Below are 27,479 nucleotides of genomic sequence, written 5' to 3'. Positions count from 1 at the left end.
TCCATAGGAAAACCATTAGTCCTGAACCCTACTCACACTGTAATACAAAATTAACTCAAAATGAATACAGAACTAAATGTAAAAGCAAAACTTAAAAAAGGTCAAGAAAAAATAGGGACAAAACTTTGCCACCTTGGGGCAGACAAAGATTTCTTTTATAGTATACCCAAAAAAAAATCATAAAGGAGGAATTTGATAAATTGGAATATATAAAAGTTTTAAAACTCCTTCTAAGATATTAATAAAATAGGTAAGACAAATTGTGGGGAAAATGTTTTTAATGTTCCAAAACAACTTCCTTCTGTTGCAAAATAAAGAACAGTTACCCCTCAAGTGTAAGAAAATAATGATTTCAAATGAGTAAAGATTTGAACAAATATTCCTAAAAATATGAATGATCAGTAAATGAAAGAAACTCAAGATGATTAGTCATCATGGAAATGTAAATTAAAACCACTAAGATACTACTACATACCAACTATAGTATCTAGAATTTAAGGGACTACAAGATCAAGTGTTGAAAAGGATATGGAGTAAGTGGAATGGAGCAATGTAAACTTTCTAAGATTGTTAAACATGTAGTTACTGGGCTTCCCTGGTGGCTCAGTTGGTAAAGAATCCACCTGCAATGCAGGAGACTCAGGTTTGATCCCTGGGTCAGGAAGATCCCCCGGAGAAGGATATGCTAACCCACTCCAGTAATCTTGGCTCGGAAATGCCATGGACAGAGGATTCTGGTGAGCTACAGTTCACAGGGTTGCAAAGAGTTGGACATGACTGAAGCAACTTAGCACACATTACTTATTAGCACACATCACTGAGAAGGGAGCTTTCAACTAATGTTTCAGGGATATGTTTACCAAGTACATGACGCCTGGGCTACCACTTACACAAATGACTTCTGCCTGACTGGCTCTTACCTGTACACCAGCTTCTTGTCTCTTCTCTCACAACTAGCCAGGGCTCTTTTCCTTGCTCCAGTAAGGTAATTACATTTGGCTTAGAAATGGAATGGCCTGCTTTAAAGAAAAAAGAATGCCACAGGATGGAGAAATAAATTGCGACTAGTCAAGATTAAAATTATAATTACGATTATAAAAGATCATAATGATATTGACTATTTTAGAGAAGAATGAGAGAGTTAAAGAACAAGAGATTAGTTGGTAAGGTAAAGTTTTTGTTTTGGTGTGTTTAAAATTCAAACTTTTATGTCTTCTAACTCTAGAGATCAAGCATAATGTGGTTAAAAAGATAACTCTGAAGCCTGGAATCAATTCCTGCCTTTGGCATAACCTTGAACAATTCATTTAAACCCACTGCACCTCAGTATTCGCCTTTATAAAATGGGGATAATAGTACTGTTGGGGGAATTAAATCAGTTAATACTCAAGTTATTTTAGTAAGTTAAATCACATAATGTACCTAGAATAATGCTTACTGCACAGTAATCAAAATGTTAACTATTAACTTTATTCTTATGCTCTAGTATCACTAGAGGACACAAGAAAGGACAGCTATAAGATATTCGTTCCATTCTGAATGTAATTTTCACCAATCACAACTTTCAACAACAAATCAGATGAAGACTTTTGTTTTAGGAAATGAACTGCATTTGGTACAATTTTAAATAAATTCCAATTATCCAACCCATTATCATACAAACTGTGGAGGCTCTGAGAGCAATTCAGGGCCCTGTGATAAGCTAATATCCCTAAAACTGTTTCAAATCATAAAATGAAGTATTAGAGCAATTTGGAACACAAATTAACAAAAAAACTTCGATCCTTTGACCATGTTGTACAATATATGCCGCAAATTTCTAATTTAGCTGCTTGGTCATTATGGAAGAGATGCAAATACAAAAACAGAACACATGGAGATATAAGTATGACTGAAGGATAGAGAAGATTAAGGTATTTAATGGTGCTGCCATTTCTAACCTGACAAAGCTCAGCCACTTTTTGGGGAAGAGGAAAAACAAATTTAGTTAGTTTCTTGAAAGGCAGCCCTGCAAATCACAGTGGAAAAAATACATAGCCTATAGAGCAGATTCTAAATTAACCTAAATTAACCTAAATTATTTGAGGCTGATGAACATACCCAATGAGACCAAGTTACCATAGTTCTCCATCATCACATCCCGGTACAAAGTCTTCTGAACAGGGTCCAGGCATTCCCACTCCTGCTGAGAGAATCCTATGGCCACATCACTGAATGTCAACGATCCCTGAAACCATAAATACACGTGTCACTGAAGAAATTAAAGAAAATACGTTGAAAGTAGAAGCAGAGGAATTGATGGACTTCTCTGCAGGAAAAGAGAAAATGAAAGCACGTAGACTGGCAATCTAGAATATGGAAGGAGACTGAAGCACAATGTATACATATTTTTTAAGAAGCCTGCTGACACAGGTCGAATGTCTTCCATACTCTGGATACTTCTAAATATCTGAACCATTTGGAAATGGACAAAATAATGTTTCCCTCCTAAACTAAAAAGCCTACACAAGAATAATGTTCAAATAGTATCTGCCTCAAAAATTCTCAATAAATATTTCTTCAAATTTTAGAAAACTGGGTAAAATTAAAGATTTCCTTCAAGTATTCTTGTTCAGACACCCAGTCACGTCCAACTCTTTGTGATCCCATGGACTGCAGCACGCCAGGCTTCTCTGTCCTTCACCATCTCCCGGAGTTTGCTCAAACTCATGTCCATCGAGTCAGTGATGCCATCCAACTATCTCATCCTCTGTCACCCCCTTCTCCTTCTGCCTTCAGTCTTTCCCAGCATCAGGGTCTTTTCCAATGAGTCAGCTCTTCACATCAGGTAGCCAAAGTATTGGAGCTTCAGCTTCAGCATCAGTCCTTTCAATTAATATTCAGGGTTGATTTCCTTTAGGATTGACTGGTTTGATCTCCTTGCAGCCCAAGGACTCTCAAGAGTCTTCAACAGCACCACAGTTTGAAGGTTATCAATTCTTTGTCACTCAGCCTTTTTTATTGTCCAGCTCTCACATCCACACATGACTACTGGAAAAACCACAGCTTTGATTAGATGGACATTTCTCAGCAAAGTAATGTCCCTGCTTTTTAATATGCTGTGTAGGTTTGTCATTGCTTTTCTTCCAAAGAGCAAGTGTCTTTTAATTTCTTGACTATTGTCACCATCTACAGTGATTTTGCAGCCCATGAAAATAAAGTCTGTCACTGCTTCCATTGTTCTTCCATCTATTTGCCATGAAGTGAAGGCACTGGATGCCATAATCTTTTTTTTTTAATGCTGAGTTTTAAGCCAGCTTTTTCACTCTCCTCTTTCCCCTTCATCAAGAGGCTCTTTATTTCTTCTTCACTTTCTGGCATAAGGGTGGTGTAATCTGCATATCTGAAGTTTGCCAGGGTATTTCTCCTGGCAATCTTGGTTCCATCTTGTGCTTCACCTAGCCTGGCGTTTCACATGATGTACTCTGCATATAAGTTAAGTAAGCAGGGTGACAATATACAGTCTTGTCATACTCCTTTCCCAATTTTGAAGCAGTCCATTGTTCCGTGTCTGGTTCTAACTGTTGTTGCTTCTTGACCTGCATACCGGTTTTGCAGGAGGCAGGTAAGGTGGTCTGAGATTTCCATCTCTTTAAGAATTTTGCAGTTTATTGTGATTTATACTCCTAGGGACGGGGGAGCCTGGTGGGCTGGCGTCTATGGGGTCGCACAGAGTTGGACATGACTGAAGTGACTTAGCAGCATACAAAATCTTTAGCGTAGTCAATGAAGAAGACGTAGATGTTTTTCTAGACTCTCTAGCTTTTGCTATGATCCAGTGGATGGCAATTTGATCTTTGGTTCCTCTGCATTTTCCTGTATATCTGGAAGTTTTCGGTTCACATATCATTGACGCCTAGCTTGGAGGATTTTGAGCATTACTTTGCTAGCATGTGAAACGAGTGCAATTTTGCGGTATTTTGAACATTCTTTGGCGTTGCCCTTCTTTGGGATTGGAATGAAAACTGACCTTTTCCAGTCCTATGGCCACTGCTGAGATTTCCAGATTTGCTGGCATATTGAGTGCAGCACTTTAAAAGCATCATCTTTCAGGATTTGAAATAAGCATTAAGTCCTTCATTATGTCAGATATTGCCATAAGCATTTTTGTTTTGTTCAATAAATCCATGTATTATTTTGGTATATGACATTGTATTTTATAAGTAAATCATATTTAATCATTTACACAATTAGATACTCAACATTCGGAAAGTTTTCCACAATTCTAAGGTCCTGTTTTCACCAACTACATATAATGATATGCATTGTTGCTGTTATCTACCATTTCTCACTAAATGTTTTCCTTATTCTGAGTGTGGCAGGTAACTTTATTGATTACCAATAATCTCCATTTCCTGGAATTTATGTCCTCATGAAATCCTCTCCCTTTGAATGTGGGCTGAACCCAGTGAAAGAATTATTTCTGACAGAATAGAATAGAGAAAAGTGATGGAATGTCATGTTCAATGTTGGCTTATAAAAAACCATGAATTCCACACTGCTTATTCTCTCTTGCAGTCTCACTTGCTCACTCTGTGGAAGCCAGCTACCATGTTGTGAGCTGCTCTAAGGAGAGGCCCACATAACAATAAACCAAGGACAGCTGCCAGTCAATAGCTACTGAGGAAGTGAGGCCCTCAATCCAACAGCCATGAGAACTTCATCAAGTCAACAACCATCAGTGAGCCTGGATGCAGATCCACTCAAAAGTTGGGCTTTAAAATGACTGCAAACCTGACCAACACATTGATAACCCTATAAGAGACCCAGAGCAGAAGAGTCAAGCTAAGCCACATCCAAATATTTGACTGACTGAAACTGTGAGATAAATGTTTGCTGCTTTAAGATACAGAGTAATTAATTAAATTAATTAATTTCAGAGTAATTAATTATGCAGTAAAAGATAACTCATTTGACTTAAATGATACTGAAGAAGGCTGGTCAATTATACAGATGTTACACAAACATAGCATGTCTCATTCAACAACAAAATAGCCTTAGTATTTATGTCTCATGGCTTTCCTAGCAAATCCATGACTGCCATCTTAAAAGCCCCAATCATAACCTAATCCACAGAAAGCAAGAATTTCATACCACATTAAGATTCAGGTCATTCAATGATAAATTCCACTGCATCTACCTGGAAATCTCACATCTGTGGAAAACATCAAAGTCTTACCATGGATAGTTAAATAGAACCACTATCTCTATCTCCTAAAGGAAATCAGTCCTGAATATTCATTGGAAGGACTGATGCTGAAGCTGAAACTCCAATACTTTGGCCACCTGATGTGAAGAACTGACTCATTTGAAAAGACCCTGAAACTGGGAAAGATTGAAGGCAGGAGGAGAAGGGACAACAGAGGATGAGATGGTTGGATGGCATCACTGACTCGATGGACATGAGTTTGAGCAGGATCCAGGAGTTGGTGATGGTGATGGACAGGGAGGCCTGGTGTGCTGCAGTCCATGGAGTCGAAAAGAGTCGGACACGAGTAAGTGACTGAACTGAACTGTCTCTATCTCCAAACTACAAATCTGACCTGCACAGCATAAATCTTTACTTCAAAGAACTTTAAGCCCCATTATTCCATCACTGCCCTTAATTGAAAAATGGGCACTTAAAATACACTGAATAATCTGGGAAATAATTATATGAACGCTAGTTTCGGATGGGCCAAACAGAGACAGTGCTAAGTAATCTGACCTCATATTTCTCTGGAACAATAGTTAGGAAACAGGTTATTTATTTATTTATTAGGAAACAGGTTATTTGAGCAAACTTTCTCTTAGGAAACTTCAGGAAAATTAATTAAAATGCTTACATGACCTAAAATACACACACATGTTTCAACAAGAAGAGAAATATTAACTTACATGGGCCATGGTTTTAGACCTGTAAGAGCTGATCAGTCCTCTGGGCTTCTCTATCAGAAAAGCCGAGTCCAGAAAACCCAGACCTGGGAGAAGAGAAAGACTTTCAGATGTGCTTTAGAGTTTCCACACTGGGCATCAGTTAATATCACCATTTATGCTCTTCTATTCCAGATTCCTAATCACTTTGCATTACACACAACTTGGGTAAGTAAGAATTCTGGACAAATTCATTCCTCACTCATTTCCCAGAGCCCTCAGCTGCAGTCATTAGAAATGTTCTGACCAATGTACCATTGTGATCAGATTGATATGAACCTGAGATTGGGCAGCTGTGTCCTGCTCTAAACAGATCTTCCTCTTTCCATTGTGAACTTCAAGACAGAAAAGAGGCTATGTAATCCAAATTAAAACCTCTTTTTGTGGCCTTGAAAGTGGTTGCAGTTGATCAAAATATTAGAGATGGACAAGAAATGTTCAGCATTCTAAGTCCAGCAAAGCTTATTAGTTAAATATATGACAGACCAACAATATACTAGAATAAAAAGTAGTCATTAAATGTTAAATTGGGAAGAATATTTAATGAAGTGGAAAGTGTTTCATTGACATCAATAGAAAAGTCAACTAATATATTTCTATTTATAAAATATAGCAGCATATTAATCAATACAGAGAAAAGAATGACAGATAATCATAAAACAGAAGATAGAAATGTCTAGAAATTTGTATGTCTACATACCAAGAGCTCTTATATTTTTGGTTGTTTTGCATTGTTTGTTTTTGTGGGGATGTCTTTAGAAATGAATCACTGTGTATTCAATTGTTTTTAGTCCATACATGAAACAATCAAATAAGACTACTGAAGACATAAAATATATCTTTGCCATGATCAGAATTTGACATGAGCAATCCCTATCTTTTTGCTTAGATCTTGTTTTTTTTAAAAAGGTTACTTCATAATCATTGTAATAACTGACATAGGAATTTGAAGGATTTTTTTAACTTAAGGTGAAGACTTCCCAAAAGTTCTTTGTTCTTTAAATTCACATTATTTTACTAAATGGCTTTTGTTTCCTTTGGATCCTAGTATCTCATTTCATACTTTTTTCTCAGTTATGTTGGAATTTTGGCTACAAAAAACTTGGGAACAGTCCCTGAGTAATCTCTTTTGTAAACTGATGACAGTCTCAATGCATCTTTATTTCAGATCTTTTTGACAGAAGAATTTTTGTTTCTGAACCAGTCAGTTTTGTCATGATACCCTCCAGACAGCTGCTGAATTATTTTACCTATAATTTTGCTATACATCTCATGCTAGAATGAAGTCTACAAGATACAAAGGTCATAGTAAAAATATCCACTTATATTGCCATACAGATCCCATGTGCTCAGTATTACTTGTTTATATTCTTACTGTCACTACAGTCACCCAGATGTCTCCTTTAGGCAGGTCACTTAACTCTCACCAGTGGCCTTTATCACATACTACCTTATAATTATCCCTATTCAGATTTATTCAGATTGTTTTAATTTTTTTTAATTAATTAATTTATTTGTTTTTGGCTGTGCTGAGTCTTCGCTGTGGTACTGGCTTTTCTCTAGTTGCAGCAAGCAGGGGCTACGCTCTAGTTGTGGTGTGCGGGCTTCTCATTGCAATGGCTTCTCTTGTTGTGGAGCATGGGCTCTAGGGTGCATGGACTTCAGAAGCTGTGGCTTGAGACGCCCTAGAGCACAGGCTCAGTAGCTGTGGCACACGGGCTTAGTTGCTCCGAGGCATGTTGGGAATCTTCCTGCACCAGGGATTGAACCTATGTCTCCTGCATTGCCAGGTGGATTCTTAACCACTGAATCACCAGGGAAGCCCTATTCCTATTCAGATTTTAAATTCCTTCACAGATTATAAGTACTCTGAAGGAAGTAATTATGTCTTTTTAGTAATTGCATTACCTCAAATATTATACTTTCCAGGTCTGGCATATTTAAAACAATTAAAAGAAGTATGATTTTTTTTACTACAAAATACCACTTTTCAAAAAATTTTTAAGGAAATAACTATATAAATTTACAAAGTATATACACAAGGATGTTCATCAGAGAATAATTTTTGATGGTCCATAATTAAAAACATGAAAATCTCACTGCAAGCAAACCGGTTAAATATATTATAGTCTGCTATTTTGTGACATTTATGCCATGCTATTCTTAATAAGGATGATATTAAACCACATAATTGATGGAAAACAGTATTAAAAGAATTGCTCAGTGAAGAAAGCAAGCATAATTTAGGAGGTGGCATCCCACTGAAATTAAGAAAAACATTTCAATGCCGATTTCCTCATCAGCAAAGTAAGGATAAAAAAAATCACATAAAACTATTTTGAAGACTAGGCAAAATAATCCATATAGACACTAAACTGTACATCACGATGACTAATGTAAAATTTCTATCATTACTGAAGAAGAAAATCATTCCATATTCCTTAATCTTTCATTATAAAAAGTTAATTCTGATGCTTCCTGGTTTTATTAAAACTTGTGCTTCTTGAGTTTCCTCTTTCTTATAATTCTAATATTTAATAAAATTTTAGGAGTTACATATGAGAAAATAGATTTCTGCTTTATAAAATCATTATTTTAAAAAAGAGAGATTATTAGACAAGAGAATAGATTTCTGCTTTATAAAATCATTATTTTTAAAAAGAGAGATTATTAGACAAGAAAAGAGAAACTATGCCCTTCCTCAGTCCCCAGCAGCTATAGAGAGTAAGAAAAACTTTTCAGAATCATAAACCAGTTCAAAGAATAGTATGATAAAATTGAGAATACAACTGGAGAATCAATTTTATTCTTCACATATTTACATAAATATTTATAAATATTATCTTTATTTTCTAGCATAACAACTATGTTTGTAAAAATTGCTTGTACTTGCAAGACACCTGGAAATTAGAGATTAGTGTTATTTTTTCAGAAATTAAGCTCAAACTTCTAAGTTATTAACTCTGAAAAGATGTCTCCCTTAGTAATACAGTGCTCTGGTAATTGTTTCAAATAACATTTGTAATAAATAAAAGGCATAACTGTTTGTAATGCTTTTCACACAAGATTCTCTGCCCTTCCCTCTTCTCCTTACATATACAGGGTATAATGTTCATTATTGGATTAGATTAGATTGTTTTGAACTATGAGTTGGACTCTTTTGTCTCCTTGATCAATTTTATTCTGCCAAAACAAAGCCACACAAAAATGGAATTAAAAAAAAAATATATATATATACATCAAAATGTTAAAATGATTATCTCTAGGGAGATTATGGGTTATCCTTGCTTTCTTCTCAATATATTCCTTAAGGAAATGAACACAGGCTTATTTTTTGGCAGTAAACCTGTATTAATTCCATTATCATAAATAAAATATAAAGATATTTCAAAGTATTAAAATATTTATAGACATGACTTTGGAAAGAGGCTATATTTTCCTTATTAAAAAGATTTGTTAATATCAGACCTACGATGAAAACCTCAACATGATTAAAATACCACTTAGGTATATTCACTTCCTGAATACCCTTTAGCTGTATTGCACTGATGATAATTAGAGACATTTCACCATAAACACTTTAACATCAACAGAAAGGGAAACTGCCTTCACAAATTAATGTGAACATGTATACCAAGTAGATAGAAAAGTTAGTACATAGAAAATGCTCAGTAAATGTAGCTGAACACTTTCATTCTTCTCTGAAAAACCAATTAAACTATCATTTTGTCTACAATCCTTGCAAGTTTTTACAAAATTCTCTTTTTAAAATGAGCTGAGGCTTTCAAATTTTCTTGACTACTGTTTTATAACTACAGTATATTAAGATTGCTCAACATTGGATAATAGCCATTTTTTTTTCTTGTAATGACTAATTCTTATGAACAGGAATTTTATTATCTATGTAATATTTTAACTCATGGATGTCCTGTGATTTTCTTAACCATTCCATTTGTATAATCATTAATTTTGTGAAAAATCATCTAAAAGTATAAAAATCTTTCATTGCAGATGAGTTACCCATGTCTAATCTTTTAAGGTTATGCACACCTTTGAAAAATGCATTTTTACAAATATATGCAGTAATTCTAGACAATTACAAAGACTTTGTGGTCCCTTGTAAGCCCCCAAACACAAAGGACCCCTGGATCAGAACACTCTGGAAAATTAGCTCCATCTAGCCCTTTGATCGGAGAAGGCAATGGCACCCCACTCCAGTACTCTTGCCTGGAAAATCCCATGGATGGAGGAGCCTGGTAGGCTGCACTCCATGGGGTCGCGAAGAGTCGGACATGACTGAGCGACTTCACTTTCACTTTTCACTTTCATGCATTGGAGAAGAAAATGGCAACCCACTCCAGTGTTCTTGCCTGGAGAATCCTAGGGACGGGGGAGCCTGGTAGGCTACCGTCTATGGGGTCGCACAGAGTCGGACACGACTGAAGTGACTTAGCATAGCATAGCATAGCTAGCCCTTTGATCGGAGAAGGCAATGGCACCCCACTCCAGTACTCTTGCCTGGAAAATCCCGTGGATGGAGGCGCCTGGTAGGCTGCACTCCATGGGGTCGCTAAGAGTCGGACACGACTGAGCGACTTCACTTTCACTTTTAACTTTCATGCATTGGAGAAGGAAATGGAAACCCACTCCAGTGTTCTTGTCTGGAGAATCCCAGGGACGGGGGAGCCTGGTGGGCTGCCGTCTATGGGGTCGCACAGAGTCGGACACGACGGAAGCGACTTAGCAGCAGCAGCCCTTTGATAACAGAAGCACTCATCACATTAACTTTATATTTTCGTCATTGATTTATAGAAATCTGAAGGGTGAATGACACCACAATAAAGCCAATGTTGAGCATTTATTGTGTTCCATCCTTCAAAGCTACTAAATCCGCCGTGATCTCATACATAAAACCAGAATTAAGTGGGACTGTGGAATCCGTATCAAGGCTCACAGCAGGTTTCTGCCATCGGAGCTCAAGAAATGCTTTCATACTCAAATGTATAAATGAGCCCCAGAGAACTTCCAGGAAGGGCAATCCGAGGAAGGATCGGGGTAGGAACCTGTCTCAGGAGCAATTCTTTTTTTCCCCCCAATAACAGCCTTTTAACAGCTGGACATTATTTAATTATTAATACAACTTTTGGCAGCCACAGTGTGCTGGAGGCTATTTAAAGTTCTGGACGGCAGGAGGAGAAATGGGGGAATTTATAATTTAGGGTGGGCAGCGACCAGGACAGACTCTCAAGCCCCTTGCTACAAAGTGGCCTCTCTCAGAACCCTGGCCTCAGGGACAATTCTTGATTTTAAAATTCCGATTTCAGCAGCCGGTAGGTACTTTCTTGCTGGAAGGTGTCTTGCAGGACTCAAAAACAGATTTCCCAACAGCGTTCACATTCTTTGGGAGACATACATGTTTGAGAGAAGCCTGGAAGCAGCGGCGGGGACAAAGAGCTCTGTGTAATCCACGTTCACAGAAAGGACACTCACTCGGTGTCTCCGTCACACAAAACGAACGCACACCTCTCTCAGTCTCACAATCGCACTCACTCTAAAAGAGGGATAAAACCAGCGCCCCCCCAACCCCGCTGTTCAAGCGTCCACAGCCTCGAGGGGACGCGCGGACTCGCGCGGCGGCGCTCGGGCGGTCCACGCTTTCAGCGCCTTTCGCAACCCCACTCCCACCGCCACTCACCGTCCCTCGCGGACTCTGGCTAAGTCTGCATAGTCGCCTCCGCGGCGACCCACGCTGGATTCCTCCTCAGACGGTGCCACTCACGCGCAGTCTGCAACAAGAGATACAGAAAAAGAACCAGAGGCCAAAGTCACCGGGTAGTCTGTGGGACGTAAGGGTCCACGTCTTAAAACTCCTAAAGCAAAGTAGCCGCCGGGTGGGGCCGGGAGGCTTCTGGGAGTGACCGCTGGACTGCGCCTGCGCAGCGCATACTTGACGGAAGGCGGGACGTGAGGCAGGGGGCGTGTCCAACGGGTCCCTGGGCCAGGAGGAGGCGTATCCGAATGGGACCTGATCAGAGAACTGGGAGGAGTGGACTTAGGGGCTCTTCTTTTCCCAGGCTTTCAAGCCTGCTTGTGAGAGATCTGCACAATTAAATCAGTAATATGACCCTGAGGGCCATGAGTGGAAGATCTGGAAGGTGGGTTCATAATCCAAACTCTCCCTTCCCTACAAGGCTCATTCCACTCAAAATGCCACAGATTCCTGTGGTTTTTACAGCTGAAGCCTCTGAGGTTACAAAAGGTGTATAACATTATATTGCTGATTAGCAAAGCCGTGTTTCCAGGTGAGAAAAGCTGGATAAAGTGCGTGTGTGTGTGTTTGCTCAGTTGACTGACTCTTTGCGACTCCATGGACTTGTAGCCTGCCAGGCTTCTCTGTCCGTGGAATTCTCCAGGAAAGAATGATGGAGTGGGTTGCCATTTCCACCTCCAGGGAATCTTCCTGACCCAGGGATAGAACTCTTGAATCTACTGCATTGGCAAGCAGATTCTTTACCACTGAGTCACCTGGGAAGCCCGGATAAAGTGAGACTTTGCTTTTAATATACAACATTTTCCCACTGTAGAAAAAGGCAGAATGAATGTTGGTCCCTTTTTCTAGACTACTTATTGCAGGAGTTCTCTGAAAACTAGAACAAAAAGAAAAGCAATATCTTATTTACATTTTACAATACTATGTCCACCTGAAATTGTTGTTAAGGGGTTCTTTTCATCCCTCTCTACTCTATTATGAACTGATGGGCTTGACTGCATTTTAAAAGCCCACTAGTTGAGAAACATCTTTTAATTCCTAATGCCTGGTTATGACATCTCATTGAAAAATATTTTGCTTCTCTGTTGTTTGGACAGTGAAGATAAATCAGGTTCAGAATCTAAGAGGGAAATTCTTCTGGGCTATCAGAAGAATCAAAGTTGCATTCATATAAATTTAGATTAATGAGTAAGACTGGCAAGTGGGAAATGTAAAGTTCTCATCAAAGGATACCTATATGTCAGTTATCATCATTACAACATATTTTAAATATGCAAACCATGAATAGATAACATTTAAATGATATAAAGTATCCTTTAGTATATAAAAGGATATAATTAAAATGTGATCAATCTCTTTTGCCATATATTTCAGACATACAGTGGCTAATATTAGCATGCACACCATTTTTAATGTTTAACCTTACAGATTTTTTTCTCTTCTCATAAAAATAATTTATCTTGACATCTTTTAAAATTTTATTGAATTGTAGTTCATTTATAATATTAATTTCTGCTGTACAGCAAAGTGATTCAGTTATACATAGATATAATTTTTCATATTCTTTTCCATTGTGGTTTATCACAGGATATTGAATATAGTTCCCTGTGATATACAATAGGACCTTGTTGTTTCAGATGTTATTTTAAAATAAAATATACAGATATTTACACATACACACATGAATACAAAATGTATATGTAATTTCAAATACTATGTGTGTTGTATGCATATGAAAGTATATATTTTTCTTCACACAAATGTGTTTCCATATCAGTACACAGACATGTTACCATTTTTAACAACTGCAAAGTAGGCCACAGTATGTGTAGCTGAACCCTTTTCTAAGAAATGAAACTCTACAAATAAATATTATAAATTTTCCTACTTTTTGTATCAGTTCAGTTCAGTTCAGTCACATCTGACTCTTTGCGACCCCATGAATCACAGCAAGCCAGGCCTCCCTGTCCATCACCAACTCCCGGAGTTCACTCAAACTCACGTCCATGGAGTCGGTGAAGCCATCCAGCCATCTCATCCTCTGTCATCTCATTCTCCTCCTGCCCCCAATCCCTCCCAGCATCAGAGTCTTTTCCAATGAGTCAACTCTTTGCATGAGGTGGCCAAAGTATTGGAGTTTCAGCTTCAGCATCAGTCCTTCCAATGAACACCCAGGACTGATCTCCTTCAGAGTGGACTGGTTGGATCTCCTTGCAGCCAAGGGACTCTCAAGAGTCTTCTCCAACACCACAGTTCAAAAGCATCAATTCTTCGGCACTCAGCTTTCTTCACAGTCCAACTCTCACATCCATACATGACCAATGGAAAAACCATAGCCTTGACTAGATGAACATTTGTTGGCAAAGTGATATCTTTGCTTTTGAATATGCTATCTAGGTTGGTCATAACTTTCCTTTCAAGGAGTAAGCGTCTTTTAATTTCATGACTGCAATCACCATCTGCAGTGATTTTGGAGCCCCCAAAATAAAGTCTGCCACTGTTTCCACTGTTTCCCCATCTATTTGCCATGAAGTGATGGGACCAGATGCCATGATCTTAGTTTTCTGAATGTTGAGCTTTAAGCCAACTTTTTCACTCTCCTCTTTCACTTTCATCAAGAGGCTTTTTAGTTCTTCTTCACTTTCTGCCATAAGCGTGGTGCCATCTGCATATCTGAGGTTATTGATATTTCTCCCAGCAATCTTGATTCCAGCTTGTGCTTCTTCCAGCCCAGCGTTACTCATGATGTACTCTGCATATAAGTTAAATAAGCAGGGTGACAATATACAGGCTTGATGCATACTCCTTTTCCTATTTGGAACCAGTCTGTTGCTCCATGTCCAGTTCTAACTGTTGCTTCCTGACCTGCATATAGGTTTCTCAAGAGGCAGGTCAGGTGGTCTGGTATTCCCATCTCTTTCAGAATTTTCCACAGTTTATTGTGATTCACACAGTCAAAGGCTTTGGCATAGTCAATAAAGCAGAAATAGAAGTTTTTCTGGAACTCTCTTGCTTTGTCAATGATCCAACGGATGTTGGCAATTTGATCTCTGGTTCCTCTGCCTTTTCTAAAACCAGCTTGAACATCTGGAAGTTCACAGTTCATGTATTGTTGAAGCCTGGCTTGGAGAATTTTGAGCATTACTTTACTAGCATGTGAGATGAATGCAATTGTGTGGTAGTTTGAGCATTCTTTGGCATTTTCTTTCTTTGGGATTGGAATGAAAACTGACCTTTTCCAGTCCTGTGGCCACTGCACAGTTTTCCAAATTTGCTGACATATAGAGTGCAGCACTTTCACAGCATCATCTTTTAGGACTTGAAATAGCTCAACTGGAATTCCATCACCTCCACTAGCTTTGTTTGTAGTGATGCTTCCTAAGCCCCACTTGACTTCACATTCCAGGATGTCTGGCTCTAGGTGAGTGTGAGTGATCACACCATCGTGATTACACCCAGATAATCAGGTATAATACATACATACATACATACATAATCAGGTATGTAGTTCATACCTGAATGGTCTAGTGGTTTTCCCTACCTTCTTCAATTTAAGTCTGAATTTGGCAATAAGAAGTTCATGATCTGAGCCACAAAGAGCTCCCAGTCTTGTTTTTGCTGACTGTATACAGCTTCTCCATTTTTGACTGCAAAGAATATAATCAATCTGATTTCGGTGTTGACCATCTGGTGATGTCCATGTGTAGAGTCTTCTCTTGTGTTGTTGGAAGAGGTTGTTTGCTATGACCAGTGCGTTCTCATCGCAAAACTGTATTAGCCTTTGCCCTGCTTCATTCTGTACTCCAAGGCCAAATTTGCCTGTTACTCCAGGTGTTTCTTTACTTCCTACTTTTGCATGCCAGTCCCCTATAATGTAAAGGACATCTTTTTTTGGGTGTTAGTTCTAGAAGGTCTTGTAGGTCTTTATAGAACTGTTCAACTTCTCTTCTTCAGCATTATTGGTCAGGGCATAGACTTGGATTACAGTGATATTGAATGGTTTGCCTTAGAAATGAACAGAGATCATTCTGTTGTTTTTGAGATTGCATCCAAGTACTGCATGTCAGACTCTTTTGTTGACTATTATGGCTACTCCATTTCTTCTAAGGGATTCTTGCTCACAGTAGTAGATATAATGGTCATCTGAGTTAAATTCACCCATTTCAGTCCATTTTAGTTTGCTGATTCCTAAAATGTCTACCTTCACTCTTGCCATCTCCTGTTTGACCACTTCCAATTTGCCTTGATTCATGGACCTGACATTGCAGGTTCCTATGCAATATTGCTCTTTACAGCATCGGACCTTGCTTCCATCACCAGTCACGTCCACAACTGGGTGTTGTTTTTGCTTTGGCTCCGTCTCTTCATTCTTTGTGGAGTTATTGCTCCACTGATCTCCAGTAACATATTGGGCACCTACCAACCTGGGGAGTTCATCTTTCAGTGTCCTATCTTTTAGCCTTTTCATAATGTTCATGGGGTTCTCAAGGCAAGAATATTGAAGTGGTTTGCCATGTGGCTCAGATCATGAACTCCTTATGCCAAATTCAGACTTAAATTGAAGAAAGTGGGGGAAACCACTAGACCATTCAGGTATGACCTAAATCAAATCCCTTATGACTATACAGTGGAAGTGAGAAATAGATTTAAGGGACTAGATCTGATAGACAGAGTGCCTGATGAACTATGAACTATGAACTATGGACCATCCCCAAGAAAAAGAAATGCAAAAAAGCAAAATGGCTGCCTGAGGAGACCTTACAAATAGCTGTGAAAAGAAGAGAAGCCAAAAGCAAAGGAGAAAAGGAAGGATATTCCCATTTGAATGCAGAGTTCCAAAGAATAGCAAGGAGAGATAAGAAAGCCTTCCTCAGTGATCAGTGCAAAGAAATAGAGGAAAACAATAGAATGGGAAAGACTAGAGATCTCTTTGAGAATATTAGAGATATCAAGGGACCATTTCATATAAAGATGGGCTCAGTAAAGGACAGAAAGGTCCATACATGGACCTAACAGAAGCAGAAGATGTTAAGAAGAGATGGCAAGAATACAAAGAAGAACTGTAGAAAAAAGATTTTCACGATCCAGATAATCACGATGGTGTGATCACTCACACTCACCTAGAGCCAGATATCCTGGAATGTGAAGTCAAGTGGGGCTTAGGAAGCATCACTACAAACAAAGCTAGTGGAGGTGATGGAATTCCAGTTGAGCTATTTCAAGTCCTAAAAGATGATGCTGTGAAAGTGCTGCACTCTATATGTCAGCAAATTTGGAAAACTGTGCAGTGGCCACAGGACTGGAAAAGGTCAGTTTTCATTCCAATCCCAAAGAAAGAAAATGCCAAAGAATGCTCAAACTACCGCACAATTGCATTCATCTCACATGCTAGTAAAGTAATGCTCAAAATTCTCCAAGCCTGGCTTCAGCAGTTCACGAACCGTGAACTTCCAGATGTTCAAGCTGGTTTTAGAAAAGGCAGAGGAACCAGAGATCAAATTGCCAACATCCGTTGGATCATTGACAAAGGAAGAGAGTTCCAGAAAAACTTCTATTTCTGCTTTATTGACTATGTCAAAGCCTTTGACTGTGTGAATCACAATAAACTGGAAAATTCTGAAAGAGGTGGGAATACCAGACCACCTGATCTGCTTCATAAGAAACCTATATGCAGGTCAGGAAGCAACAGTTAGAACTGGACATGGAGCAACAGACTGGTTCCAAATAGGAAAAGGAGTATGCATCAAGCCTGTATATTGTCACCCTGCTTATTTAACTTATATGCAGAGTACACCATGAGAAACGCTGGGCTGGATGAAGCACAGGCTGGAATCGAGATTGCCAGGAGAAATCTCGATTTCTCGAATCAATAACCTCAGATATGCAGATGGCACCACACTTATGGCAGAAAGTGAAGAAAAACTAAAAAGCCTCTTGATGAAAGTGAAAGAGGAGAGTGAAAAAGTTGGCTTAAAGCTCAACATTCAGAAAACTAAGATCATGGCATCTGGTCCCATCACTTCATGGCAAATAGATGGGGAAACATTGGAAACAGTGGCCGAATTTATTTTTCTAGGCTCTAAAATCACTGCAGATGGTGATTGCAGCCATGAAATTAAAAGATGCTTGCTCCTTTGAAGGAAAGTTACGATCAACCTAGACAGCATATTCAAAAGCAGAGACTTTGCCAACAAAGGTCCATCTAGTCAAGGCTATGGTTTTTCCATTGGTCATGTATGGATGTGAGAGCTGGATTATGAAGAAAGTTGAGCATGGAAGAATTGATGCTTTTGAACTGTGGTGTTGGAGAAGACTCTTGAGAGTCCCTTGGACTGCAAGAAGATCCAACCAGTCCATCCTAAAGGAGATCAGTCCTGGGTGTTCATTGGTAGGACTGATTTTGAAGCTACCGCTCCAATACTTTGGCCACCTGATACGAAGAGCTGACTCATTGGAAAAGACCCTGATGCTGGGAAAGATTTAGAGCAGGAGGAGAAGGGGATGACAGAGGATCAGATGGTTGGATGGCATCACCGACTCAATGGACATGGGTTTGGGTGGACTCTGGGAATTGGTGATGGACAGGGAGGCCTGGTGTGCTGCGGTTCATGGGGTTGCAAAGAGTCGGACACGACTGTGAGACTGAACTGAACTGAACTGAGACAAGAAGAAATCCATCTGGTAAACAAACTGAAGTTATTGAAGAAAGAAGAGAGATTTTATTACTTCATACCTTTGAACAACCTCTTGATAGCACTTACAGCTCTGACAGATCCCCAAAGGTATCCATTTTTTTCCTTCCAGTGCCAGAAGTGGGAAGGAAAGCACTTGTAGATACTCTAATGTATATTAGTATAATTCATTGAATAAACTTCAGTTTTTAAAAAATTTATTACAGTATAACTGATGTAAAATATTATATGTTGCTGCTGCTGCTGCTAAGTCGCTTCAGTCGTGTCTGATTCTGTGTGACCCCATGGACTGCAGCCTACCAAGCTTCTCAGTCCTTGGGATTCTCCAGACAAGAGCACTGGAGTGGGTTGCCATTTCCTTGTCTAATGCATGAAAGTGGAAAGTGAAAGTGAAGTTGTTCAGTCGTGTCCGACTCTTAGGGACCCCGTGGAGTGCAGCCTACCATGCTCCTCCATCCATGGGATTTTCAAGTGTACAATACAGTGATTCATGAATTTTTAAGGTTATAATCCACTTATAAAATATTGGCTATATTCCCTATGTTGTATTAATACAATGTATCCTTGTAGCTTGTTTATTCTTTTAAGATTTTTTTTTTAAGTTGACTGTGTTGGGTCTTAGTTTCCACGTTGAGGCTCAGTAGTTACAGCACACAGGCTTCTCCTCTAGTGGCTCACAAGGCAGAACTTTAAAAAGTAGGGATCATGAGGGGAGAAAGAGGTTTGTATTTTCTTGGAAAAAGCAGGGTTCTTCCTGGAACTGTGGTCCCATCTTGTTTTTTTGTTTTTTTGTTTTTTTTAAATTCCTTCCATATGGTCAGGTGTTTCCCGTTAGGCAAATGGAGTCCAATGAGCATATAATGAGGCTCAGGTTCACTAGAGGCCAAGAGGATGATTTAAACCATTCCACTCTGATATTCATTTTTTGTCTGGTTCTCTCCTTTTGAGGTTTGGTTCTGCCACTGAAGCCTGCACACTTGGCTTCCACTGGGGAAGGGCAGGGGTATGGTTCTGGGGCAACCACCTGGGGAACAGCAGGGAGGGTGAACCAGCCTTTCTTTCCTTTGGTTTCTGACAGCCCGGATATCTAGATATCTGCTTGTTTGCAGTGGGATGGGCCCTGGTGGCATCATGCAGATAGATGCTCTTCCTCCCCTCATGATTCCTGCCTTTAAAGTTCCTGCCTTGTGAACCCCTAGAGAAGAAGCCTGCTGCTGCAGCTGTTGAGCCTGCACACCACAACTAGCGATCCTGCAAGCGGAAACTAAGACCCAACACAGTCAACTTAAAAGAAAAAGTCCACATTAAAAAAAAAATCTTAAAACAAGCTGCAACTCTATATTGTATTAATACAGCACAGGGAATATAGCCAATATTTTATAATAAGTGAATTATAATCTTAAAAATTCATGAATCACTGTATTGTACACCTGTAATATATAACATTTTACATCAATTATACTGTATCTGTGCCACCAAACCTGGTTCCTGGTTCGGGTTATGTGGAAATTACATCTAATGGGAGAGAGGGACAGAGTGGAAATGTGGTAAGGCAGGTCATGATGAAAGATCCCTGAGTCCCAGCTCCATGCAATGATCCTGTTAATCCTTTGCATTGAAAACATATATAAATCTGCTTTAGTCTCTAACAGGGAAAATGGTCCTCAGAGTTTTCTGAAAGATTGTCTCTTGGGTTATAATATTTAGGTTGGCTCAAGTACAATTCTCTATTTGTTTCTTAGACTTTTAATTAAGTTTTCATTGACAAAATATACTGAAAGCGGTCAGAAGAAATCAATAGAGAAAAAAGTGGAAATTAATGAAATAAGAAAATCAGTAGCGAAAAGAAAAAAATTGACATAAGAGAAAAACTTCCAGTACGAAAGCAAAATCTTAAGATTTAGAAAGAGTAAGAGAGGTTTTCCGATAAACAGAGCCAGTGCATCTATTTTCCATTTTTCCTCTACAAAAAAAAAAAAAAAGAGAGAGAGAATAAAGTGAGTATATTTAGTTGAGAAAGACAAAAAGTATTAACATGTAAGAATGAAAGAAAATGAAAATGACAACAAATTAGAACTGTTGGAGAACTCTGGTTTCCAAGGGCCTACAGAGTGAGACGTCTATTTGCATAAGACCTCCAGACACTCAGGTATGAAATTTGATGACCCTGGTGAGATACAGAACTGGAAACAGGAGACTGGTTGAAAATTCGTGCACAATTAATTGCTCTCTCCTTTTACTTTTTTCTCTAACCAAATATAATACACTAGTGGGAGGTTTGATCTCTGGATAAATTGACCTGGAGAGGATGTATACCTGCACAGAGAAAGATAAGACTGAGGCACAGACAGATGGAGTGAAAAACCATTCCCAGGACTTTGGGCCTCTCAGGATCTTCCCCATCCTGGCCCCAGACACCAGTAATGCAGGAGACTGGAGCTGTCCTCTGCTCTAAACTAAAAAGCAGAGAACAGAGCTCTGGCAGTCTCCTGGTGAAAAGGTTGGCTCTAAAGTCTACCAGTTGAGAAGTTTTACCTCACAACTGGAGGCCAGAATCGCTACACATTTCAGGAAAGTATTCAACGCAAAAGGGAGAGAACAATTCAAAAAATTTTTTTTAAAGTTTGATTTGGACATAGACAAAAATGGACAAGAAAACTTCAAACAAATCTGCTTTCTGAGAGATCAGAGATTATGTTGTATCTATAAGTAGGAATAGAAAGCAGTGAAGACAAGAAGTTAGACACAACTTATGAAAAAGATTTCTATCAAATACAAATTCCAGGAAGAGAACAAAAAAATCTAGAGAAGACTATCAAATAACAAACATATAAGAGACATCTGCAGAACTAGATCCTACAAACTGAAAGTGCTCACCTCTACTTAGCATAAAAGTGTTTAAAAAATCCACAACATAAATCATGAAAATTTAATACATCGGAAATATAAAAAGCAGTAAGTATTAGGAGATGAGCAGGAAGGAGGCATAAGATAATATACAAAGGAACAGAAAATAATTGGCATTAGACTTGACAACAGGAGTGACCAGGAAACTTTGAAGTGATGTTTCCAAATTCTGAATAATTGGCAAAGTGTGTAGAATAAAGCCATTTCAAACATGAAAGACTCAAATATTCATCTCTAAAACATGCATATTTTTTCTTTTTTCTCCTTTTGGCTGCATGGCAACCAGGGGTTGAAACCTGAATCCTCAGAAGCACAGTCTTAACCAGTGCAGCATTAGGGAATTCCTTCTAACACATGTACCTTAAGGAAGCTGTTGGAAAAGGAACTTGAGCAAAAATGAAAAGTTAGCAAAAATTAACTTAATTCTAGGAAACAGGAATCCAAATCAGGAAGACAATGACAGTAAGTTTCACAGTAAGTGTACAGTCTAGTTAGAGCCACAGAATGGAAACCTGAGAGATACCAACTGGATATTTGAACAACTTAAAAAAAGAAACCAATGGACACTTAACACATGCATTGGAACATCTCTAAAAACTAGCAACAGATACATAAAAAGCTAATTAAGTCCTTAAAAAAAAAATTATTTGGCCACACCGGGTCTTAGTTTAAACATGTGGGATGTAGTTCTTTGAGCAGGGATCAAACGCAGGACCCCTGCATTAAGAGCATGGAGTCTTTAGCCATGGGCCAGCAGGGAAGTCCCTAATTAAGTCCTTAATAGACAAAAATGTATCTAAAACTACACTGGTTTTGAATTTTTAAAAATTTACATAATTATATTGACATAACCAATAACTGAGATTTAACCATATTTGAAGATGGTCAAAAAGAAACAAGAAGTTTTTTCTCTTTAAATGAAGTATTCTTACATTGCACATTTTTATTGCTAATGTGAACAAAAAATATTGCTTGCCATTTCAGTAAATAACAAATACTGCCCATCATCAAACCATCTGCCATTGCAGTCATCCCTGACAGTGAGCCCTTAGGAGAATTCAGGATGGAGAAAAATAGAATACTGGCCCTAGCAGTTAAAATGCATATCAAGGGAATAATTTCAATGCACCCAGACTCTTGCATCTTTCTATACATAGAAAAGCGCTAAAATCATTAACTTGAGAAGTCTGGTTTTTGTGATTTGCAGAAATATTTTGATGTTTGACTATAGGGTTTTTTGGTTTTTTTTTTTTTTTTTCCCAGCAAAAACTCTTATACATCCTGGCTCCTCCCTTACCTCTTTGGGACAATTCCTCAGAGCTCTCTGAGAGGCAGTATCCTAGGCTATCAGTGTTATTTAATCGCTCAGTCATGTCTGACTCTTTGTGACCCCATGGACTATAGCCCGCTAGGCTCCTCTTTCCATGGGATTGCCCAGATAAGAATACTGGAGTGGGTTGCCATTTCCTTCTCTAGGGGATCTTCCTGACCCAGGGATTGAACCCAGGTCTCTAGTGTCTCCTGTATTGACAGGTGGATTCTTTACCACTGAGCCATCAGAGAATTCCCATTCTAGGTTATATTCCTCAATAATAAAATTCTCAACATTTTGGTTGTACATTTTTTTGGGGGGAGGGGCTTCCCTGATAGTTCTGTTGGTAAAGAATATGCCTGCAATGCAGGAGACCCTGGTTCAATTCCTGGGTCAGGAAGATCCACTGGAGAAGGGATAGGCTACCCACTCCAGTATTCTTGGGCTTCCCTTGTGGCTCAGCTGGTAAAGAATCTGCCTGCAATGCAGGAGACCTGGGTTCAATACTTGGGTTAGGAAGATCCCCAGGAGAAGGGAAAGACTACCCACTCCAGTATTCTGGCCTGGAGAATTCCATGGACTGTATCGTCCATGGAGTCGCAAAGAGGCGCATACGACTGAGCAACTTTCACCTCACTTCATTTTTTTTAGTTGAAACTAAAAGATATTTTTAACTACTAAAATGAGACTGATCTTTCTGAAATATTCAAAGAAATGTTTATTATCCAATGAAGACATTGAGTTTATCCAAGATTTCATCTAGGAGCAGGGGAAAAGACCCTCATCCATAGAGGAATACTATAAGTGCAATTATGGGAGAAAATAAAGTTCCTCTCTCTTTTGTTTTACAAAGTCCTATTAATTTCAACTTTCTGATTACACTGCCCACAAAAATAATGAATAAACAATCTATAATAGAAATTGAAAAGAATTTTGTTTGAGCCACACTGAAAACAATATCTTGGAAGACAGCTTCACAGATACCTTGGAGGAACTGCTCTAGAGAAGCATGGTTTTCAGCACAGTCTTGTATCTTGTCAACACAAAGAATACCAAACAAGTCAGGGATACATTCCTTCAAGGTTCAACAAAACAAAACAGATGAGCATGTTCACAGCGAGTGAGTAAGGCCTTGGCACCAAGGAAGGGAGTCTTATCGAAGGAGCTGATACATTGGCATCTCAAGAAGAGAGGCATTTAATCTTTATCTTTAAAATGGACATTCTTTACTTCTGGTCTTTGAACCTTTTCCCTTAATAACTGAAGCAGATGTGCAGTGTACATTTGATAGGCCACAGACAGCCTGTTTTAGTTAGCATAGAATTTGAGTTAAATCATGTACAAGCCAGAATGACTTCCCCATACCTCAATATGTGAAAATTTCTTTCAATATACTCCTACAATTCTGTCTCAGAAATAACGATAACCTTGCCTCTCCCTTTCCCGTGTTGCTTGTGCCTGTAATTATTCATCCAACTAGCATAGCTCCACATTCCTGAAGGCACACACTTTAGACACTGATCATCAAAAACCTAACATCTAGTAACACAAAGACCCACAACACATTGCTCATAGAAAGCAAGAGCCAGAAGTATGGGCTTATCAAAACCATCCCCCAAATATAATAGGGCTACAAGAGGAGAAAAATCTTACCTCTAGCCATCTTAGGTTTGCACACAGGTCTCTTTCACAAAAAAGATTAACAGGACAAAAACAGTTTATTAACTTGTGTGTACCTGTCATATGGGAAAACCTTAACAAAAGCAATTCAAAGTGTGGCTTAGAACTCCATATTATGTGGTATCTTCAACAAAGAACATAAATTTATTGAGAAATGACAGGATAAAGAAAAGCAGTCTTGAGCTTCCAAGGGTGGCAAACTATGGGAGGAAACTAATGGAGTAAAATTTATTTGCACATCCCTCTGGTGCTGTCTATGGGCTAAGAGTCTAGAGTTGTCTCCTGTAAAGGAGAATTTATATCCTGCCTTTAGGCAGAAATGGGTGAGGGTGGAGAGAGTTTTTCCTGCATTTGATGGTTCTAAATTGCCCTCAACTCAAAACTGTTTTTATGTCAAAAAGGCATACGTTGGAGTGACATACTATGGTTTACCTTCAAGGCACAGTCTTCACAGATACACACAATCTCGGGCACTTCACAAGGAAGTAGCTGTATGGGAGCAAATTTTGCCACCCAAAAGATGTCTCTTTGGCATGAGGGTTAATTTAGATTGATTATATTTAAGAAAAAGAAGACTCAGGAAGTTTTTCTTTTTACATCTCCCTGCAGGAGGTGCAGAAGATGCCGGTTTGATTCCTGGGTCAGGAACATGCCCTGGAGTAGGAAATGGCAACCCACTCCAGTATTCTTGCCTGAAAAATTCCATGAACAGAGGAGCCTGGCAGGCTACAGTTTATGGAGTCTCAAAGAGTCGGATGCCACTGAGTATGCACACACGAGTTTAGATAAAGGGCTGTTTTCAGAATAGAGCAATCCAGAGATCTGCAAAGAACATGAGTTAAGTGAGGTGGGAAAACTCTTGGCAGGGCCTGGAGATGAGTCCACTACCTGTTCCATTGTCTCTGAGTAGCTCAGCAAACATTTGCTTACCAAACGTTTGCTTTTCCATCTCTGGCTGAATTGCCTTCCTCCTCTTTGAATTCCCAAACCACAACTACCAACATTCTCTTTTGTCTTTAGCTATTTTGGCAAGTAACTCAGTTTTCCTGGATCTCTCCCAAGTATACACGTTATTAAAGTTTTGTCTGATTTTATTCTGCTAACCTGTCTCATGTCAACTTAATTCTTAGATTGTAAGCAGATAGGGTAGTGGGTCACTGGAGAAAGAGAACCAGGAATGCTTTTCCTGACATATATGCGTATTTGTACTAAATTGCTTCAGTTGTGTCCAACTCTTTTTGACCCTATATAGACTGTAGCCCACCAGCCCCCTCTGTCCTTGGGATTCTCCAGGAAAGAATTCAGAGGAGCCATTTTGGCCCAGCCTTTTTTTTTTACTGTGTCGGGGCTTAGTCGTGACACATGGAGTTTTTGTTGGGGCATGCTTCTCTCTAGTTGTGGTATGGGGGCTCCAGAGTGTGCGGGCTCAGTAGTTGCTGCACATGGGTTTAGATGTTCTGTGGCATATGGGACATAAGTTCCCTGACCAGGGATGGAATTTATGTCCCCTGCTTTGGAAGGTGGATTCTCAACCACTGGACCACCAGGAAAGTCCCGGCCTAAGCCATTTTGTGATCTCCTTGCCGTTAAACAGACTCAGTAACAAATGATCTTAAGGGAACAAAGGAACGTAGGACCAGAGAAAAGGCAGGCAAACAATAGTGCAGTTGATAAAACAAAGCCCTATTTCCTCTTCAAGGGATATACAGAGTAACGTATCTCTGAGTTCTACAGAAACTAAGGCCCCACCACCTGAGGTGGAGGACAGAAAGATGATGTTGACTTTTTCAGACTTTAGTCAACTAAAGCTAGGATTCTAGAATTATCCCAGTTCAATGTTGAATTTTTCTCTGCTCAAGCCCCTTCATGAATATGCATGTACCCTTAACTTAAAACTTCCCCAATTTCTCTATTTGGGGAGACACCGCTTTGGGAAAGATCCCAGTGTTCTCCTTAAATGCTCCTTCTCCCAATCTTTGGCCTAGTTGTGTCTTTTGGTTCAACACCAAAAGAAGCAAACCCAGTTTTCAAGTAACAAGACCAGACAGAAGAACTTGGAAGCTTAAGAGGAAAATTCCCTCCTCTTCAACACTACCAGACACTCCTAAACCTGGTTTCACAGTGCAGCATAATAGCATGCGACCTGTTGTCAAATGCAAGTTCGTGCCCAACCCATAGTGAAGCCAAACAAATCAAGAGATTGGAACAGAGAATGGCTTACTGCAGGGTCAAGCAAGTAGCGGTCTCCCTGGTAGCTCAGCTGGTAAAGAATCTGCCTGCAATGCAGGAGACTCTGGTTCAATCCCTGGGTCAGGAAGATCCCTTGGAGAAGGGAAAGACTACCCACTCCAGTATTCTGGCCTAGAGAATTCCATAGTCTGTATAGTCTCCATGGGGTTGCAGAGTTGGATATGACTGAGTGACTTTCACTTTTCAAGCAAGTAGAACAGGCCGCTCGTCCTCCAAAGCCCCAAACTCCCTAATGGTTTTCCAGAAGTTTTTAAAGGCAAAATTTGAGGTGAAGGCTGTGGACTGTGTGACCTTCTTCTGATTGGTTAGTGGTGAGATTACAGGGTAGGGCTCCCGGACTTTTGTGCTCAGCCTCAAGTTGCCATCCTCCACCGGGTTGTGGGCCTTAGTTCCAGCAGAACTCAGATATATTGCTATGTATATTCCTCGAGGAAAAACTTTCACTGCTGCTCTGTTTGTACTGATCACTGTTGCTTGATCCCTTCTCTTCTGTTTCTACATTTCCCCACTTTTTTGATTAGCACCTGTTTGAATCTGCCCTTTGGAACTCTGAGAAGATGCTGGAGGCTAAAACCAGACAGCTTTTGTATCAAGGAGGGCCGCAGGGGGTCCTGCTTGGATTCCTTTCTCCCTGAGTCCATTTCACTCCAGCATCCACGGAGTGGCACACATCACATGAAACAATGCATGAAAACACAACTCCATCCACGATCACAAGGCAGGCACAGAGGGCACCACACCAGTGTCAGTCCTTTGGCAAATGTCACAGAGACCACGCTTGGGGCACTGGATATAGCAATCAGGGTCACCCTTAAAAATTTAAGATCTGGACACTCTAGACCAACGGGGAATCCTGGCTCCAATCTCTTCGTACCCCTCCTCCCCAGCCCTCAACGTGCGTGGCCTCAAGAGCCTC

At 39.5% G+C, this 27,479-nt stretch overlaps 1 protein-coding gene across 1 annotated transcript in view; it reads right to left on the bottom strand.

Annotated features, from left to right (window-relative positions):
- LOC109572912 (zinc finger protein 607-like) overlaps positions 1-11,861 on the bottom strand; it is a 57,196-nt gene extending 45,335 nt beyond the window's left edge. The window contains 4 exon segments of the mRNA XM_070770211.1: positions 921-1,016; positions 2,101-2,227; positions 5,917-5,999; positions 11,648-11,861. Of these exon segments, the coding sequence (XP_070626312.1) occupies positions 921-1,016; positions 2,101-2,227; positions 5,917-5,925 (232 nt within the window). The 5' untranslated portion in view covers positions 5,926-5,999; positions 11,648-11,861.
- Between the last annotated feature and the right edge of the window lie 15,618 nt (positions 11,862-27,479).

This window comes from Bos indicus, chromosome 18 (genome assembly GCF_029378745.1).
Source record: "Bos indicus isolate NIAB-ARS_2022 breed Sahiwal x Tharparkar chromosome 18, NIAB-ARS_B.indTharparkar_mat_pri_1.0, whole genome shotgun sequence".
Taxonomy (NCBI): Eukaryota; Metazoa; Chordata; class Mammalia; order Artiodactyla; family Bovidae; genus Bos; species Bos indicus.
This window is presented reverse-complemented; position numbering and strand designations above follow the sequence as displayed.